The following is a 20,113-nucleotide window of genomic DNA, read 5'->3' as shown; positions in this document are numbered from 1 at the left end:
TGGCTTAAGTTTCCCTCTTTCTCATCTCAAAAAATTAGGAGGTATGCTAAGTTGGTTCCCACATTTTACACATTTGAAAGCAAACCTGCGATAGAACGCTGGGACCCTCTGGAAGTTTGCATGGATTATGTGAAATCAGTTCAATTTCAAAATCGTAAGAATGTGTAATTGTAATTTCCAAATTTTACGTGAAATTTTGCGTAATCAGAATTAAGCACATTACGATTATCACTAGGACAGAAGTAGGAACAAGGTGGGACAAGGGCAGAGGTGGTACAGAGGGACACAGTGGAGTGTATGGCCACATCAAAGCTAGAACTTTGAAATGTGAAATTCTATCCTAAACGTTGAAACATTACTGGGCTCCTCTTTAATAATGTACCGAATGCGAATGGTACCAGTCACCAGTGGGTGACACTCGTTCATATTAAAATTTTATTTCTAAAAAGTGGATTTGGTAATGAAAATCTGCCGAAGGCACACATTGGTTGAGCTCACTGATGTTTGCGAATGCCTGCATTAAAACTCAGTGGAACTTAGTTCTATCTGCTTTGTAATGTAAATCTCTGGTATTTCTCAAATCGATCTGTATATCCATCATACAGAAGAATGGATTATCAGGTGACAGTTATGATTGATCCTGATTGTTATAACACATCAGGAAATGTGAGAGAGAGAAGCAGGGATTGGGGAACTCTGGAATTCAGCAGAGCGCTGGCTAGCTGCGCTGCGGGACCAGAAGAGATGATTTACTTTGACATATGGCCTCTTCTCTCCAAGTCCTGCCGCCCTTCTTATCTTATCTGATTTTATTGCCCTAGGCTGTGGCCTTCCTGGCCTTCCCAGAAATCCAGGGCTGGTTGTAGGAGTCTTCCTCAATTATCTTAGTCCACACAGAAGTCCACTTGTAACTACCCTTCACCAATACAGAAGGGAATTTATTTCAAAAATTGTCGCCTTTTTTTTACAGAACCACTTTACTTTAATTACACAATAATCCATTTCATTATATCCTGAACAAGAAGGTTCATATGGTAGAATTTTCAGAAGAGGATGATGCCTATAAAGATTTAGGTTTTGATATTAGTAATCCTAACCTATCTTCTATCCAAATTCCCTTCCTAATGTTAAAAAGGAACTCCAGGGAAAATAATGTAATAAAAAAGTGCTTCATTTTTACAATAAATATGTATAAATGATTTAGTCAGTGTTTGCCCACTGTAAAATCTTTTAAATCCCCGATTTACATTCTGACATTTATTACATGGTGACATGTTTACTGTTGGCAGGTGATGTAGCTGCTGCAAGGTTTTTTTGGCAGTTGGAAACAGCTGTAAACAGCTATTTCCCACGATGCAGCAAGGTTCCCAGACAGGAAACTGCCAGGAGTACCACGGTCCTCAGAGTTTCTTGTGGGAGGGGTTTCACCACAATATCAGCCATACAGCGCCCCCTGATGGTCTGTTTGTGAAAATGAATAGATTTCTCATGTAAAAGGGGGTATCAGCTACTGATTGGGATAAAGTTCAATTCTTGGTCGGAGTTTCTCTTTAACTATAAAGCGGTTGGTTTGCACTCGGCAACTTTCTGTTCAATGGAGAGCGGTGGTAGATGATGTCAGAGGGGTGTGGCAGAAGAGAGGGGAGTTTCCAGTCCTTTACATCAAACTATCTTGGGTGTGGCTGAACCAGAAATAGCCAGGCCATGGACTTCACCTCCATCCCCTCCACACACCTGCTACAAATCAACACCCCCCCCCCCCCCCCACACACACACACACACACACACACACCAAGCATAAACTCAGTGAATAGCAAGGAAATGAACAGCGCTACTTAAAAACAGGCAAGTGCTTACCTGCAAAAGAGTGCTTGTGGGATATAATACACACCAAGCATACACATGACCTGTCTACCACTGGAGGAGGATGTTAGTTTCCTGTAACTCAGTGACGATGCAAATACAAGAAAATACAAGGAAAAAAGGTTGAATGTACAGATGCAGGGTTGCAAATGCAAGCACACCAGAATGCATGGGAAAAAAAATGCATACATAAAAAAAACACGTGCAAACAAAAAATGCATATACAAGGAAGAAGGTTGAGCGCATAGATGCAAGAAATGAAGGCACACAAATATGCATGCACATATATATATATTTAAAAAATGGGAATATGAGAAAGATGGGCGAGCGCATAGATGAGTCAGACAAAAACAAGTTGGACTGGAGTTGAAAAAAATACACGTCATATGACATAAACAAATTGATGCATTATATCATAAAGCCAGCCACTACAAATATGCACCATTTTTCCACTTAGTGGTGACACAGACAGCAATAACAACCAACAATATAAGCGCTGAAAAAATGCACAATAAAACTTAATCAGGATTGTCAGAAGTCTCACTCCACATGCTGCACATTAAAGATGTACAGAAGAGGGCAGCAAATCAGTGCTAGGTGACAATTAAAATTACAATTTACTTACCTGGGGCTTCTTCCAGCCCCTAGAAGTTTCTGGGTCCAACGTGCTCAGGCCTGGGACTAGATCCACCACCAACGGAGGCTGAGCTGCCCTCCCCCCCCCCCCCACCCCCCCCCCCCCACCCCCCATCGGCCACAACTATGTCACTAACATGGATTCATTTTCCCCATTATCGTACCTCTTTACAGGGTGGTGTATGTGTTGAGCTGCTCCATAGGACTGCGTTTGGCATGCATACATTAATCATCAGTAGTAGAGATCTCCTGAAGTATTTTTGTTGCTATGGGTCTTTAGGTAACCAGGTATAGGTATCCTCAGTATAGGTAGCCAGTTATAGGTGCCCCCAGTATAGGTAGCGAGGTATAGGTGCCCCCAGTATAGGTAGCGAGGTATAGGTGCTACCTGTATAGGTAGCCAGTTATAGGTGTCCCCAGTATAGATATCTAGGTATATGTGCTACATGTATAGGTAGCCAGCTATAGGTGCCCCCAGTATAGGAAGCTAGGTATAAGTGCTACCTGTATAGGAAGCCAGGTATAGGTGCCCCCAGTGTAGATAGCTAGGTATATGTCCTACCTGTATAGGTAGCCAGCTATAGGTGCCCCCAGTATAGGTAGCTAGGTATAGGTGTTCGCAGTATAGGTAGCTAGGTATAGGTGTTCACAGTATAGGTAGCCAGGCATAGGTGCCCCCAGTATAGATAGCCAGGTGTAGGTGCCCCCAGTATAGGTAGCCAGCTATAGGTGCCCCTAGTATAGGTATCTAGGTATAGGTGTTCGCAGTATAGGTAGCCAGGCATAGGTGCCCCCAGTATAGGTAGCCAGGTATAGGTGTTTGTAGTATAGGTAGCCAGGCATAGGTGCCCCCAGTACAGGTAACCAGGTATAGGTGCCCCCAGTATAGGTAGCCAGGCATAGGTGCCCCCAGTATAGGTAGCCAGGTATAGGTGCCCCCAGTATAGGTAGCTAGGTATAGGTGCCCCCTGTATAGGTAGCTAGGTATAGGTGCCCCCTGTATAGGTAGCTAGGTATAGGTGCTACCTGTAGAGGGAGCCAGGTACAGGTGGCCCCTGTTATGTACTTTATAAAATGCTGCAAGTGATGAACGCAACAAAACCCCTGGCACTGTTCCCCTAAGTGTATAAATGTGCCCCCATGTGTACATTTATACACTACCTGTTCTGTGTCAATCCCTGCATGGTGCCCATCCGTCTTCAGTTTCTTCCTCTCCCATTTGTGGCTCACATGCCACCAGCACACAGTGTGTGGCGCATGTGTGATGTCACGCACGCTAAATGCCAGCAGCGTGTGAAGCGCAAATGGAGGAGCGGAAGACGGATGGGCACCGCACAGTGGGCAACACAGGACAGGTTATGTATATATATACACACATGGGGGGCACATTTATACACTAGGGGTGGCAGATGCAGGGGACTCGGCTGATTCTTAATTGATTTCAGCATGAAATTGATCAGGAATCGGCCTGCGGTGTATGTGCAGCCAACAGATCTCTTTCTAATCAGATTCGATCAGAGAGAGATTTGTCTCTTGGTTGAATCTGCCCATCATCGCTAGATGTGTGGCTACCTTTACTCTAGCATGGCAGAATTAGGACACTGCGGTGTCATTCCTGTAAGTCCAGGTCCTTATCAGTACTGGGAGTGGAGGGGGGTAGGGAGAAGTACAGAAGGCTGAATGGCTTTACACCCTGTCTCCCTCTCTTCCAGAGTACAGGTTCAGGATGCAGAAGGGGGCGCAGGGCTGCTCTCTCACACACACACACCACACATACCTTTCCCCTTCCCCTTAGAATTCCATTCTCCGTTGGCCAGCCATGCTTGACTGGGCTGGCTTCCTGAATTACTACTGCATCCTGGGAGTGCAGCAGCCGGTGGATGACGTCACTAACAGAAGTCAGTGAAGAAAAGTAAAAAAAAAACTTGCAGTGCGCACACATTCGCGCATGAGTGCCCAGGCATGTACAGAAGCACCGACCAGCCACAAGGGGTTGGCGAGCTTTATGGGCGGCCAGCGGGACATCGGGGAGCATTGGAGCTGCGGCGTTGGACCAGGAAAACCTTCAGGGGCTGGAAGAAGTCCCAGGTAAGTAAAGTTTGATTGTAATCGTCACCTAGTATACACTTTAAGAAATCTGGCAAAGCACAAATACTATAAAAAAAGTACCCCCCTTTAGGGATTGAGCCCTGTAGATGCTACTTAACTACCTAAAGACCGCGTCACGCCAGCGATGCTTTGGTGCTTGGTTTATGAATATGTAGTGTTGAGTAGCCTCAAATTTGGGGATAGTTGTTTGGGTTGTACAGATATAAATCTTGCCTTTTCATTGGGTTGTAATCCTTGCCGTTTGCCTCCTGTGGTTGATTCTAAAAAGAGCCCAAATGTCAGCCAGGTGCTCAAAACGCTTTAGAAAAGTCAAGCGGCAAGTTGGAGAACAAAAGAAACGTATCTCCAGAAATTTGCAGCTGTAACCGTTTACTCCTTTGCCAACTAATCTTGATGGTCTCATTTTCTCGGGGGGAAAATATATATTGTATATCTGATGGGTCGCTGCTGTATTCTGTTTTCCCTTACGTCTTTAATGTCACCTGAGCTGATCCTTTGAGATCCTTTGTTGTGACAGTTTACCCCCCCCCCCCTCCCCCGACAAGTGTACAGATGTGTTCAGCTCTCTGCCAAGTAAGCCAACTCTGTCCTACGGAGAGGGAAGAACCAGCAGCTGGAGCTACAATGGTAGTTGGCCTGCGGAAAAAAGGTGTCTTGTAAATTGGGTGCCAGATGAAGCAAATAGTAGAATTGCTAGCACTGGCCTGGGAGTTAACACTATTTACCCGCTATTTATTAGGCACCCAATTTATGGCTCAATGCCGATATTTCTATAGGCGTCTATGACCGTGCTGGAGAATTTAGGGTTTTTTCTTGTTTTTGTTTTCCTTGTGGCGGGGTTGGGGCAGTCGGGCAGTTATGTTATGGCTCGATAGATAATTTCCGACAGGTCCTATCTGATTTTGATCATTTTTTTCTGATCGATTTCCTCATAGAAGTGAATGGAAATCGAACGGGAAAATGATCGGAAAAAACGACCGGCCAGTAATTCTGCTGAAAAAACTCATTGTGTATTCCCAGGGTTAGGAGTCAGGCAGGTAGTTTGTGCCGGAGGAGAGAGTTTAGGGTTAGGCATGGGGGGGGGGGGGAGTTTTGTATGAGAGTAGGCTTAGGTTTAGTCATAGTAAAATATCGGTGTTTAATACCGATATTTTACACTTTAATAGTAAAATATTAGTAATACAAATACCAATATTTTACTATCGGCATTACTGGGTGCCCTTCCATGATCCTTTTTTGTATGTACGCACCCAGGGGTGTATCTAGCTTTTTTGTCACTCCAGGCAAGATGAGCCCCCCCCCCCCCCCCCCCAAAAAAAAAACGCCACATACTAGAGAATATAAACCATTTGCCATATAGGGTGGATGCATAATACAGGGAGTCCCAGAGATAAAAAAAGTCTTGCCAAAAAGGCTAGGTGGCCATTAAGTGTGGGCCTAAAGTCGTTGCTTGCCTAGGGCACCATTTCACTTTAATGCATCTCTGGACGCACAGGGGGGCAGAGGTGGCACAGGGGGGCCGACTGTGGCACTAAGAGACAGAACAACCTGTGGGGGTGTGGCTTCATTCAGGGGTGTGGCTTAGTTCAAAGGCAGGGCTTAATCAGGGGCATGGCGACCCCCCAGGACTAATGGCACTCCAGGCAGTGGCCTGTAATGCCTATGCCTAAAAATGCCCCTGTACGCACCAACGGATTGGCAACGAGAGCTAGCATTCCTCTTTAACCAAGGGCACTTTTTACCAGTGAAGTTGTAACAAGAGATTCCATGTCCAAGCCAAATGTTTATCTGCTCGGAAGGAACAGGACACCGGAACTTGATAGACATTCTCTAGCCAAGCTTTGTGTCAGAGACAGTGAAATGGGATTGCTGATAAACACCCCTAAGTGCTGGTTCAGATGGACAGACGTCTGAACCAGGCACCTGCGGAAGCCTAACGTCTCGTTCCAAAGGCTTTTCTGTAAGCTTGCGGAAAAACATTTGTCGCCTTTCAGCAGCGCTTCCCAGCATGCAACGTTTTTAGTAGGGCCCATTCACACTTGCAAATGCAAAACGCTAGTGCTTTGCGCTAGCGTTATGCGCTGGTGATTTTTCTGCGATTAATGCGGAAATATCACTGTACACTTTCACGTTTTTTGAGCGAAATACATTGCAATCGCAATCGCAACCGCTAATCGGGAATCGCCCGTGATCAGCGACAATTGCGGTAGTGAGATCACTGCCATACAGTTACAATTGCGTTAGCGATTTAAAAAGTGCAAGCGCATCGAGGATTTGCGGTAAACGGCCACTAATCACCCTAGTCATGGGCCCTTTATGATCCTGGAAGCAACAGACCGTTTTAAAGAGAATCTGTACTGTCCGATTTGTACAATACAAAACATACCAATCGAGTCACTGTGATCTCCTGGTTCCCTCTTTGCCTTTTACGCCGCTCCCCGTTTCTGGCTTTTAATCGCCAGTTTTAGGCAGTGTTTACAAACAAAGAACATGGCCGCTAACCAGGAAGTGTGTATGTGTGTGTGTGTGTGTGTGTTTATGTATGTATATATATATATATATATATATATATATATATATATATATATATATATTTATATATACACTGTATATATCAAGTTACAGTATACTACAAGTTTTTATTATAAAGTGAATTATCTGCACTCCAGTCTGGGATTCTCACAGTTTCTCAGCATGTGACAGGCAGCTCCCTCCCCTCTCAGCCTCACACAGACAAGCTGAAACTGAGAGCAGAGAGTGAGGAGTAAACAAAGCACACAGAGCCTGCAGGGGGCGTGCATAACTTGTATTCATTACATCTGAGGCAGCCCACTCCTCCCTGGGTCGACAAAGCCTGACAAAGAAAAGAAGATTATATATATATATATATATATATATATATATATATATATATATATATATATATATATATATATATATATATATATATATATATATATATTACAGAGACAGTGCAACCAGTGGTGCTCATTCGGATTCCGGTAACCCGTAATCCGACCTTTTTTCAGCTAACCGATTCGGATTCGGATACCGGATTTCTGTGCAAATCCGGATAGCTATCTGTGGATATTTGGTTGCATACCCAGATATCCGGATCCAAATACTGTAACTAAGGAGATGACATCATTGAGCCAATCAGAGGGCTCCGAGTCCCAGCAGAAGCCCTAGCAACCAATCACAGAGGGTAACCCTGGCCAGCCCTACCTGACCTCATTGAGCCAATCAGAGGGCTCCCAGCCTAAACCCTGGCACCCAATCACAGAAAGGAACCCTGGCCAGCCCCCCTGTATAATAAGGAGGGCTGCCATGATGAGAAATATCGTCCTTGCTTGTGAATGCTCACTGAGAGACATGCCCCAGTGCTGCTGGCCTAGCAAGTGCTGTACACAGTGATAAACCTAAAGCTGTTCAGTGATTAACCCCTTCACTATCACTACTTTATTGTTATATTGTTAATTCGATAACAGCTAGTTAGCTTGATTTCTTTCAGTGAGTGACAGTCAGAGTGTGTGCTGCAGGGCTGCTGCTGATGCAACTGCTATGTGTCTGTGTGTGTGCTGTGCACAGACCAGGCCAGTTGCTGCCTGCTGGCCAGCTAGCCTTAGCTACAGCATAGGTAAGGTTAGGGAATAAGATTACGGTGTTATTGTGTAGTTAGTACTGTAGTACTGCAGTCAGTGCTAGTAGTTGTTAGAGTAGTAGTACTGCTGTGTTAGCTTTCTACAGAACTGCTGTGCTGTGAGCAGTGCCAGTGTGACAGTTAGTGTGCACTAGTGTCTTCTCCTCTAGTATCACTCGGCACTTGACACTTTGCATTTGGCACTTTGCACTTGGCACTTTGCACTGTGCACTTTGAACTTGGCACATGGCACTGTGCACTTTGCACGTGGCACTTTGCACATGACACTTTGCAAAGTGCAAAGTGCCACGTGCAAAGTGCCACGTGCCAAGTGCAAAGTGCCACGTGCAAAGTGCCAAGTGCAAAGTGCCACGTGCACAGTGCCACGTGCAAAGTGCCACGTGCCAAGTGCAAAGTGCAATGTGCAAAGTGCCACGTGCAAAGTGCCATGTGCCAATTGCAAAGTGCCACGTGCAAAGTGCCACGTGCCAAGTACCACGTGAAAAGTGCCACGTGCAAAGTGCCAAGTGCCACGTGCCACGTCTGGCATGCTCCTGGCAGACATTACACCTGCTGCTGCTGCTGCATTGCCCTGCTCCTGCTGCCTGTGCTGCTCACACCGCCAGGGTGCCACAGGCCACTGCTGCTGTGCTGATACCACCTATATTTATATACATACAGTATGTCTACACCCCGTTGGTGATTATTAGTGGCTTCAGGGGCGTAGATATAAGTTCCTCACCACGATCGTCCACCACATGCACTCACATGTATTTCCACGCACATTCTTGTTGCTGCTGGTTAGTAAACTGATCAGTGAATACCTTATATACTCGCGTATAAGCCTAATTTTTCAGAACAAAAAATGTGCTGAAATGTTACTACTTCGGCTTATATGCGAGTCAGTGGAGCAGAACGGAGGGTGGAGCAGGTTTTGTTACTGGCAGAGGGGTGTAAGGATCTTGCACTAGTGATCCTGCTCTTGCCAGCTGGCTCCCTGCTGTGTCCGGTTCCTCCATCCCCTGCAACATGGTGTTCAGAGTGCGTTACTCAAGGCTACCTGTGTCCCCTGGTTTGTGGAGCACAGCGTGCAAGCAATGTGTCAGCGCCAGCGGTGCAATGATCGGAGATTCTCTACTGTGTGAAAATCGCTATGTCTCATACAGTATCTAGGATGCCATCTAGTGGTATCTTGAGACACAGCTGTATCATCCTTAGGACACATCAGGCTATGGGTAGGGGCTGACTTGTACTGGGGGCACATCTGGCTACTGTGGAGTGGGCTATACTGGGGAGGGGCTTACATGTGAGTCAATCAGTTTTTTCTGGTTTCTCAGGGAAAAGTGGATACCTTGGCTTATACCCGGGTCTGTTTATCTGCGAGTATATACAGTACACAGTTCCCATTCACCAATCAAAGTGCCTGTGATCAATGATCATCGGCATCAATGAGATGCCGGTGGTCATTGATAAAATGAAAGTGAACATTACTTCCTGTGTACATTACTTCCTTCCAACTGGGGGGGACATCTAGTCGCCAAATGGTAAAAATACACCCTAATACATTAAATTAAATAAAAATAAATAAATCCCCCATTAAAATTAACCCCATAAATCCCCCACTCTTCCATAGTTACCAAAATAAAACATTTGCATATATTAACCATTTCAGCCCTCAGTCGTTTTTCAAGTTGTGCATCCGAGCAATTTTCACCTCCCATTCATTCGCCAATAACTTTATCATTAATTATCATAATGAATTGATGTATATCTTGTTTTTTCCGCCACTAATTAGGCTTTCTTTGGGTGGTACATTTTGCTAAGAATTATTTTTTTCTAAATGCATTTTAACAGAAAAAAATTGAAAAATTCATTATTTCTCAGTTTTCGGCCATTATAGCTTTCAAATAATACATGCTACCATAATTAAAACCTATGTATTTTATTTGCCCATTAGTCCCAGTTATTACACCATTTAAATTATGTCCCTATCACAATGTATGGTACCAATATTTTATTTGGAAATAAAGGTGCATTTTTTCAGTTTTGCGTCCATCACTATTTACAAGCTTATAATTTAAAAAAATATTAGTAATACATCCTCTTTATATGCATATTTAAAAAGTTCAGACACTTAGGTAACTATTTTTTTTTATTGTAATTTTTTTTGTCATTAAAAATTTTATTTCGGTAATTTTTGGTGTTGGAGGTAAACAGTTAATTTTAAATGTAATAATATGTGTTTATTTAATTAAAAAAATGTATGTAAATGTAGTTTTACTATTTGGCCACAAGATGGCCACAGTCAAAAAAATTTTTTTTAGTCCTGGAAGTGAACGCTCTCACTTCCAGGAAGTATAGGGAGGATAGTAAACTTTTTTTTTTCTTCAGACAGATCGCGGCTTCTCAAAGAAGCCGTCGGTCTTACTGCCGGGGACTTAAATCAATTCATTGATCTCCAAGTTAACGAGGGCGGCACGGGAGCACGCAGCAGTGCAGCAGCAGCAATTGTTAAAAAAATGACATTATTTAAAAAAAATACATAGTTACCTTAAGGATGTCAACTTTTTAAATATATATGTCATGAGGGCATATTACTGTTATTTTTTGCAAATAAGGGCTTGTAATTACAGTAGTGATGGACACAAAAATACATCAAATAAAACATTGTTAACATACATTGTACAGAGAGGACATATTTTAAATGTTGTATTAGTAGGTACAAATGGGCAAATACAATGTGTGGGTTTTATTATCCACAGTAGCATGTTTTATTTTAAACTGTAATGGCTGAAAACTGAGAAATAATGTATTTATGTATTTTTTTTTTTCATTTTTCCCTATTATTCCAGTTAAAATGTATTTACAATGAAATAATTCTTAGCAAAATGTACCAGTTAAACTGCAACTGAAGCAATGAGGCTGCCATATTCTTTTAACCTGCTGAGCGGTCTGGACGAGCTCAGCTCGTCCAACACCGCCAGAGGCTGCCGCTCAGGCCCTGCTGGGCCGATTTTAGTCAAATAAAAAGCAGCACACGCAGCCGGCACTTTGCCAGCCGCGTGTGCTGCCTGATCGCCGCCGCTCTGCGGCGATCCGCCGCGAGCAGCGGCGAAAGAGGGTCCCCCCAGCCGCCTGAGCCCAGCGTAGCTGGAACAAAAAGTTCCGGCCAGCGCTAAGGGCTGGATCGGAGGCGGCTGACGTCAGGACGTCGGCTGACGTCGATGACGTCACTCCGCTCGTCGCTATGGCGACGATATAAGCAAAACAAGGAAGGCCGCTCATTGCGGCCTTCCTTGTTTATTCTGGGCGCCGGAGGCGATCGGAAGATCGCCTCCGGAGCGCCCTCTAGTGGGCTTTCATGCAGCCAACTTTCAGTTGGCTGCATGAAATAGTTTTTTTTTTATTTAAAAAAAACCCTCCCGCAGCCACCCTGGCGATTTAATCAGAACGCCAGGGTGGTTAAGCAAAACCAGTTGCCTGGCTATCCTGCACTCTACCTCTAATACTTTTAGCCATAGCCCCTGAACAAGCATGCAGCAGATCAGGTGTTTCTGACATTATTGTCAGATCTGAAAGTTTAGATTCATGCTTGTTTCTGGCATTATTCAGACACTACTGCATCCTAATAGACCAGCAGGACTGCCAGGTATTGTATAAAAGGAAATAAATATGGCAGCCTCCATATATTTCTCACTTCAGTTGTCCTTTAAAGAAAGCCTCATTGGTGGTAAAAAAAAAAAAAAAAGATGTAGATGATTAGATCATTTCATAATTTTGATGTTTTGTGATAAGTAGTGATAAAGATATTGGCGAATGAATGGAAGTAACACTGAAAGGTGAAAATTGCTCTGGTCCATATAGGGGAAAAACCCCTTAGATCTGGAGCCCACTGGCAATCGCTGCAACGCTTTAATATCGCCGCAGAGCAGTGTGCAGTGATACCTATTGCCTATGCGATCGCGATTCCCTGACGCTTGGAAGCTCTATACAGAAAACTTTACAGCGCTTCTGAAGCGATCCACATGTTTTGGTTTTTTTTAAATGAACTTTATTATTCTTACTGGGTGTCGAATGTCCGGCTTCCGTCCATAACCCCGCCCCCTACAGGAAGAGGTCATAGGTGCTTCTCTAGGACCAATCAGAGAAGTGCCTGTGACCTATTCTTTTAGTAGGCAGGGCTAGGGACAGAATCAGGAAATCCGGACACCTGGTAAGTATTTAAAGTTTATTGAAAGCGCAGTCACTCGGCCCCCCAATCGCTTTTAAAAGTGATTATACATTTATCATTGAGCGCTCAAAATGCTGCATTTCCTGCAATGGCGATTACCCCTAATCGCATTCGCAATTGCACTAGTGGGTTCAGTCCCATTAAAATACATTGGCTAAGCATCTTTGGGAATCGCCAGCGATTGTGGGAATAAGAAAAAAAAAAATTAAAGAGAACCTAAACTGAGAAGTATATGGATTTTTCCTTTTAAAATAATACCAGTTGCCTGACTCCCCTGCTGATCCTATGTCTCTAATACATTTAGCCACAGCCCCTGAACAAGCATGCAGATCAGGTGCTCTGACTGAAGTCAGGCCCAGTGCACACTAAGCGGTTTTAGCAGCAATCCGCCAGACGCATCCGCTAGTGAAAACGCTTGGCTAATGTATTTCGATGGGATGGTGCACACCAGCTGTTTGAGGTTTATTCCAAACCGCAAATGTGCCTCCTGCTGCACGTTTGCGGTTTTCAGAAGCGTTTCGTCCTCGATGTAAAGTATAGGAAAAACTAAAAACCGCTGTGAAAAACGCTAGATCAGAACGGTTCTCCAGGCATTTTTATTACAGAAGCTGTTTAGTAACAGCTTTTACTGTAACAATATGTGTAATCTGCTACACAAAAACGCTCCTAAAAACACTAGGCATGTTTAGAAAACGTCTCTAAACCTGCCTAGAATCACTCTGAAATCAGCTCCCAAAACCGCTAGCGTATTGCGGATCTGCTAGCGGTTTTGGTGTGCACTGGGCCTCAGACTAGATTAGCTGCATGCTTGTTTCAGGAGTGTGATTCAGCCACTACTGCAGCCAAATAGATCAGCGTGACTGCCGTTTAAAAGGAAAAATCCATATCCCTCTCATTTTAGGTTCCCTTTTCTTCTGAGTTTTCTCCAAGGTGATATTTTCACAATGTGTCATAAGATGCCTTTTAAGCCACCAGCAAGCAAGAAAATACTCAAAATATATTTGATAGTACTTTTTCATCAACTTTTGATTACTTTTTCATTTGTAAAATGCTGAAAATTTAGTTTAAAGAGAGGATGAAAATGATCTCCTAGGCCCTAGGGGATAACTCAGGTGAAAAAATTAATTGCATATGGCCCCTTGTAGTATTTGAGATAATCAATTAAAATGTAAAGGAATGTTTTTCTATGGCCTAGTGCACACCAAAAACCGCTAGCAGATCCGCAAAATGCTAGCAGATTTTGAAACGCTTTTTCTTCTTTTTCTGTAGCATTTCAGATAGCATTTTGCGGTTTTGGGAAGCGTTTTTGGTGTAGTAGATTTCATATATTGTTACAGTAAAGCTGTTACTGAACAGCTACTGTAACAAAAACCGCCTGGCAAACCGCTCTGAAGTGCAGTTTTTCAGAGCGGTTTGCGTTTTTCCTATACTTAACATTGAGGCAGAAACGCCTCCGCAATCCAAAATCTGCAGCAGCCCGGGAGTATGCGTTTCTGCAAAACGCCTCCCGCTCTAGTGTGCACCAGCCCATTGAAATACATTACCCAAGCGGATCCGCACAGGCAAGCAGATCGCAAACCGCAGCCGAAACGCTCTGGTGTGCGCTAGGCCTTTCTGAGTTTTAAACTATTTTTCCTTTGCATTTTTTAAATCTATTTTCTCTTCGAAAGTCTTTTCGAAAAATTATTTTTTTGACTTGTTACCACCATTCCCTTTAACAAACTTAGCAATTTTGCTGACGATAGCGTGTAAGAAAGCTTTGCTATTAAAGTTGGCACAAAATGACACGAAATGTCGCGTAATTAAGCAAAATTACAAATGGATTACGCGAAATCAATGAAATGTCTAAATCATAATCACGTATGGCTGTAATTGCACAAAAATATGCATAATTTGAGTAATTTTGAATAATTAGCAGATTAAAATCGTCAGAGTTCTGAATTCTGCAATTAGCAGAAATTGGTAGAAATGGTAGGGTTGCTATGGAACTTGCGTTACCATATTAACGCTCTCAACACCACTGTACCGGTCCGCGGGTCATGCTAATTGCGTAATGCTAGCGGTAGTAACGGTAATATTGCTAGTGCTGAGAATTCCTGGAAGTCTTGTTTGCAAAGCAAGTTACGTGGTTTGCAAGGAGGTTTTAGAAAGAGTCCATGGAAAGCGGACCTGAACTTCCTGTCTGCTCTAAAAGATATGCAAAAGCATAATAACCTTTAAAGAAAGACATTTCTTTGTTACAGCTGATACAAATCCTGCAATAGATCTGCAGTGTGTCTACTTCCTGCTTTCATGGGAGCAAACATTGTTACCATCCTGTGTTTATCAATTATCTCTCTGCCTTGCCGGGCCGAGGCAGAGGCGAGAGAGGCTCCAGCCTCAGGGCGCAGTGTAGGAGGGGGCGCACAACTCACTCAGCTATCATTCCCCTATTGATGAAGCAGAGAGAAATAAGAAAAAGGGGATACATGGCAGTGACTACAAGCCAGATAACTAGAGATTAAGGTGTTGGGGGGCCTGGGGTGTAGCAATAGGGGGTGCAGAGGTTGCGACTACACCGGGGCCCTCCCTCAACTACAGTATTAGCTCTCTATTGGTCCTGTGCTCATAATAATCACTTCTATATATACTGAATAGTGGTAATCATCAGCAAACTGTTCCCCATTCCCTTCTTGCACCTCTGACACTGTAGTTGCCATTTGCAGGTTTTGGTGCGCCGTATCAATTGTTATGTGTAGAGTGCTTGGGGGGGCCCCATTGGAAAACTTGCATCGGGGCCCACAGCTCCTAAGCTACGCCACTGCCTGGGGCGCCTCTTTGTTTAATAGTTTAATAGCAATGCTGGAGGACCTTGTCCTGGCTCTGCTGCCGTGAAAGTCAGCTGACACCGCTGAGGGATCAAATTACAACTTGTGCTTAGTCACAGATGAGGGGGAATTAGACAGGCTAAACTCTCCTAAATACATACAGGGTTCATTTCTCTCTGTTTTCCTTCTGTCCTGTGCAAGAGTTCAGGTCCACTTTAAACAGCAAAAATAGATTATGCAACAATTACATAAGCTGCGTTTGGGGTTTTATATAGTTATTTTGAGGGGTTTACCCTTGTACCTATTTATGGCTCTGGTCACTGGGATGACTAAGTAAAAAAATATGCAAATCCCCCTGCAGCCTGTCGCACCACGCCGGTGATGAGTGCGTTTGGTGCGGATGTCTGAGGTTTGGCAGCAGCTGGGAAGGAGAGTGGCTGACTGGCACACGGCTCGGGGCTTCGCTCACCACCCTCTGTTGTGTTGGATCATCTGACACTTTCAGTCTTAACACTTTCCGCCCCGGGTAAAAATCAGGTGCTTTCCACCAGAACGGCGGCCCGGCGTCAGGTCGTGGGCGGACCCCGAGGTTGTGGCTTCCACCTGCTTCCATCAGCGTCAGTGGAAACATTAAAAGATTAATAAACCAAAACAAGGTTCAGCTAAGAATAAGCCATCCATGCACTCGAACAATTCATCTTTTTGAAAGTTATGCAACGATCTGATTTTTTTTTTTGATTGCGATAATTGAGGAATTTATATAGGTCAGACTTCTGCTGCGAGTTTGTCATTTCAATAAAAGTTCTAACTGCAATCGTTATCCTGCATCCGCTGGTCTTTGTTTTTTGAGTATTTTCCTACCCTGAAAGAATGTAATCTTAAAGGGTACCCCCAGGGCTGGGTTTGTACTCTTTACTGCCCTAGGCCACTATCACCAGCCGCCCCCCTTCAGTATAGGTAGAGAGATGACCCCTCACCCTTCCCTCTAGTATAGGTAGCCTGATGACCCCTCCCCCTTCCCTCTAGTATAGGTAGCCTGATGACCCCCCAGTATAGGTAGCCAGATGACTCCTCCCCCTTTCCCTCCAGTATAGGTAGCCAGATGACCCCTCCCCACTTCCCTCTAGTATAGGTAGCCTGATGACCCCCCCCCCCCTCTCCAGTATAGGTAGCTAGACGACCCCTCCCCCTTCCCTCTAGTATAGGTAGCCAGATGACCCCTCCCCCTTCCCTCTAGTATAGGTAGCCTGATGACCCCTCCCCCCTTTTCCTCCAGTATAGGTAGCCAGATGACTCCCTTAACCACTTGAGGACTGCAGTGGTAAAGCCCCCTAAAGACCAGAGCAATTTTAACTAAATGGGCCACTGCAGCTTTACGGCATAGCTGCAGGCCCGTACAACACAGCACACAAGTGCTTCCCCCTTTTCTCCCCACCAACAGAGCTCTCTGTTGGTGGGGTCTGATCGCCTCCCTCTGTGTTTGTTTTTTTTTATATAAATATTTGTGTGCTTTTTTAAATAAAATATGCTTCTTATTTTTGCGCTGGCCCCAATGCAAACGTGTACAGAGAGCAAGGTGCCCTCTGGCAGCAGAGTACCACGGTCAGGCGCTCGCCTGATCTCACTGCATTGCAGCCTTTGCAAGCTTGCACCAGTTTAGCCTGCTGCTTTGGTATCCTTGCTCCTGTGGTGCCCTAGGCCATGGCCTATCCGGCCTTGCCCTAAATCCGGCCCTGTAAATAGGTCTCTACCTAGGTAGGGTGAAAACTCTGAATAATCCATGGGCTTCCTTATCAGGGCTGTGGAGTAAGAGTCGAGGGCTGTGGAGTCATTTTGGGGTACCTGGAGTCGGAGTCAGAGTCTGTGGTTTCTTCATAAACTGAGGAGTTGGAGTCAGAGTTGGAGTCAGAAAAATTTTGCACCCACTCCGTAGCCCTGACTGGGCAGTGGAGTCGGAGTCAAGGAGTTGAAATCGGAGCAATTTTGGGTACCTGGAGTCGGAAACGGAGTCATTAGTTTCATAAACTGAGGAGTCGGAGTTGGAGTTAGATGATTTTTGTACCCACTCCACAGCCCTGCTCCTCATCCACCTCCTCCTCACCGTTCCAGTGCTGAAATCCTCCAAAACCCGCCAGCAAAGGCTTGTCCAAAAAGCACAGTCATACTGCTCAAGCATCAGCACATTAGCTCAGAGCCGAAAAGGTTTGGCTCTTTCCCGCTGAGCCCGGGCAGTGGCTCCTGCTACTACAAAGGCGCAAGCCGCCCTGGGCAGTGGGGCCGTGGTTGTTCATGTGCGGGAATTTCCGGGGTCCCAGCACTGGCATGGAAAGATGTAGGGGGACAGTATAAGTATATGGAGAATCCAGAGGCTTCAATCTACCAAAGGAAGTATCTAACTTGTTGCCGTAAAAATCCTACAGGTTTGCTTTAAAGTGGGCCTACAGGTTTGCTTTAAAGCACCCTGTCTCCTCTCACACAGGACAGAAGGAAAACGTACAGTAGAGAAATGCTCCCTGTATGTATTTAGAGAGTTTAGCCTGTCTAATCCCCCCTCATCTGTGGCTTATCACAAGTGTAATTTGATTTCTCAGCTGTGACAGCTGGCTGCCTCAGCAGAGCACTGAATTTGTAATGTCTGCTTCCATAAAATCAGGAAATAGACACACTGCCGATTTATTTAAGGATTGTATCAGCTGTAACAAAGAAATGTTTTGATTATGCTGTTGCTTATCTTTTAGAGCAGATAAGAAGTTCTGAGTTCAGGTTCCAGTAAGGAAGTTGATAACACACACACATCCCACCCCAGGAAAGAAGTGCAGCCAGTATTTGCCTCCCCTCTCCACATCTTAGAAGGAAGTGTGGCCTTGTTCAGTGTCCCATTACCCATCCCCATTTGACTGTGTAAAGCAGCCACAATGACCTGATCCATCGCCGGGTCCTCTCCTCCTGTCAGTGTGCAGCAGATTCTCCATGCATTCCCAGTGTCACATGACACACATCCAGCGCCTATGGAAAGATGCTGCTGCATGGTGATAGGCTGCAGTATTGAAGAAAAGAGGACCTGGCGCTGGAGCAATGAATTGTGCTCCACTGCAGTAGCTCTGCGTAATAAAATGCTGCTGGCACCACCCCTGTATTGCCAACTCATCCCTTTAATTACTGACACATATGAATTATACAGGTTTTGTGGCTAGGTAGATGCAGTTAAGGCACTGATTATGTGCTAATAGCCCCAGAACCTGTATTACTTAGATGTGTCTGTAATTAAAGGGATGAGTTGGCAACACTGCACCACCCCCTAGATCAGATGATTCAGGTGGCTTCATGGTAGGGCCGGTAGCAGCAAATAAGACATAATAGACTTCCCTTTAATTAGAGTGTATGAATGTCTGCGTTTTTATTTCCGCAGCACAAATTGAAGTCATCCCGTGCAAGATCTGCGGAGACAAATCCTCAGGCATACACTATGGGGTCATCACCTGTGAAGGGTGCAAGGTAAGGATGCAGGACAAGAGCTAATACAGTCTTAGCATGCTGCCCGTCGTAGCCAGCGATTGTAAGTCACCCTACATGCCTAGTCTTAACTTGTACCTGTACCTCTTTCCACCTTACCCCCACCCCTACTTTCATAACCCATATGCAGGGCTGGATTTACCATAAGGCACTGTAGGCTTGTGCCTACAGGCGCCTGATGATGGAAAGACAGCTCACTTTACTCCCCTAGTGCCTCCCTCCCACCTTCCCTATGCAGAGTTACTTACCCAGCTCTTGGCATTCCACTGAGGAGCTCTCCCTTCAGTCAGGGGCACCACTACCTGCTTTATATTGAGGGTACTTCTGGCTACCTAATACTAAGGGTACCTGTAGCTACCTATGACAAGCAAGGGAAGTAAGAGAGAAGAGACAGCTGGGACAGGCAGCACACTTGCAGTGCAGTTCGGTGGGGGTTTGTGGGTTCATGGAGGGCGGAGTCTAAGTTGCCAGGACATCTGTGCCTATAGGCTCCTGTGATGTAAATCCGTGCCTACCCATTTGTCTACTTCCATCTCCCCTGTGCCTTCATCCAGTGCTGGGCTGAAATTACGCATGAGCTTAACTACGCATCGTAATTCAATGCAAATTTACGCGTAAGCACTACACGTAACTTACGGTCTTACGCGTAATTATTTACGCGTAAGCAGTAAAGTGGTATCGTAATTACGCTGTCTAATTGCTAGGTATGCGTAATTTTACGAAGACTTACGCGTAATTTTATGCGTAATTACTAACGTAAAAACTCCCCTTTTCTAAGAGTAGTCAATCAGTCAACATCCTAAGCAGCCAATAGTATCTTCTCCCACCCTTCAGTATATAAGCGTACGTTTTGACGCATACGAATGATGTGTACGCAATAGCTGTCACATTGACGGCTATTGCGTACACATCGTCCGTATGCGTCAAAAAATATGCATTAATGGGTATTACGGCACTACGCGTAACATCGTAGCGTAAGCGCCTACATTACGGTGTTCTTACGCGTAACTGCGTAAGTTAACGCGTAATTACAGTGATGAACCGTAGATAAACTCCTACGCCGTTACCGTAATTGCGTGATGCGTAATAGCGTAAAATTACGAGTAATGATCCGTAAGCGTAGATTTTTCCATTACGACTAGCACTGCCTTCATCTTGCCCGTGTCTCCTTCCCTCCCCTCTGTTGCCTCTATCCGTGCCCCTGTGCCGCTCTCCACCCCACCCTCCTTCCCATGTCTACTTTCATCACCCCTTTGTCTCCTGTCTCCCCTGTGCCATTTATTAATCCCTGACGAAGTCCCATGGCCTCTGAAA

General features: G+C 44.8%; 1 protein-coding gene across 1 annotated transcript in view; it reads left to right on the top strand.

The window, feature by feature from the left end:
* LOC137531535 (nuclear receptor ROR-gamma-like) overlaps positions 1-20,113 on the top strand; it is a 66,125-nt gene that overhangs the window by 30,388 nt on the left and 15,624 nt on the right. The window contains exon 2 of the mRNA XM_068251454.1: positions 18,696-18,781. Within this exon, the coding sequence (XP_068107555.1) occupies positions 18,696-18,781 (86 nt within the window). The remainder of the gene's footprint in view (positions 1-18,695; positions 18,782-20,113) is intronic.

Source organism: Hyperolius riggenbachi, chromosome 9 (assembly GCF_040937935.1).
Source record: "Hyperolius riggenbachi isolate aHypRig1 chromosome 9, aHypRig1.pri, whole genome shotgun sequence".
Lineage (NCBI taxonomy): Eukaryota > Metazoa > Chordata > Amphibia > Anura > Hyperoliidae > Hyperolius > Hyperolius riggenbachi.
This window is presented reverse-complemented; position numbering and strand designations above follow the sequence as displayed.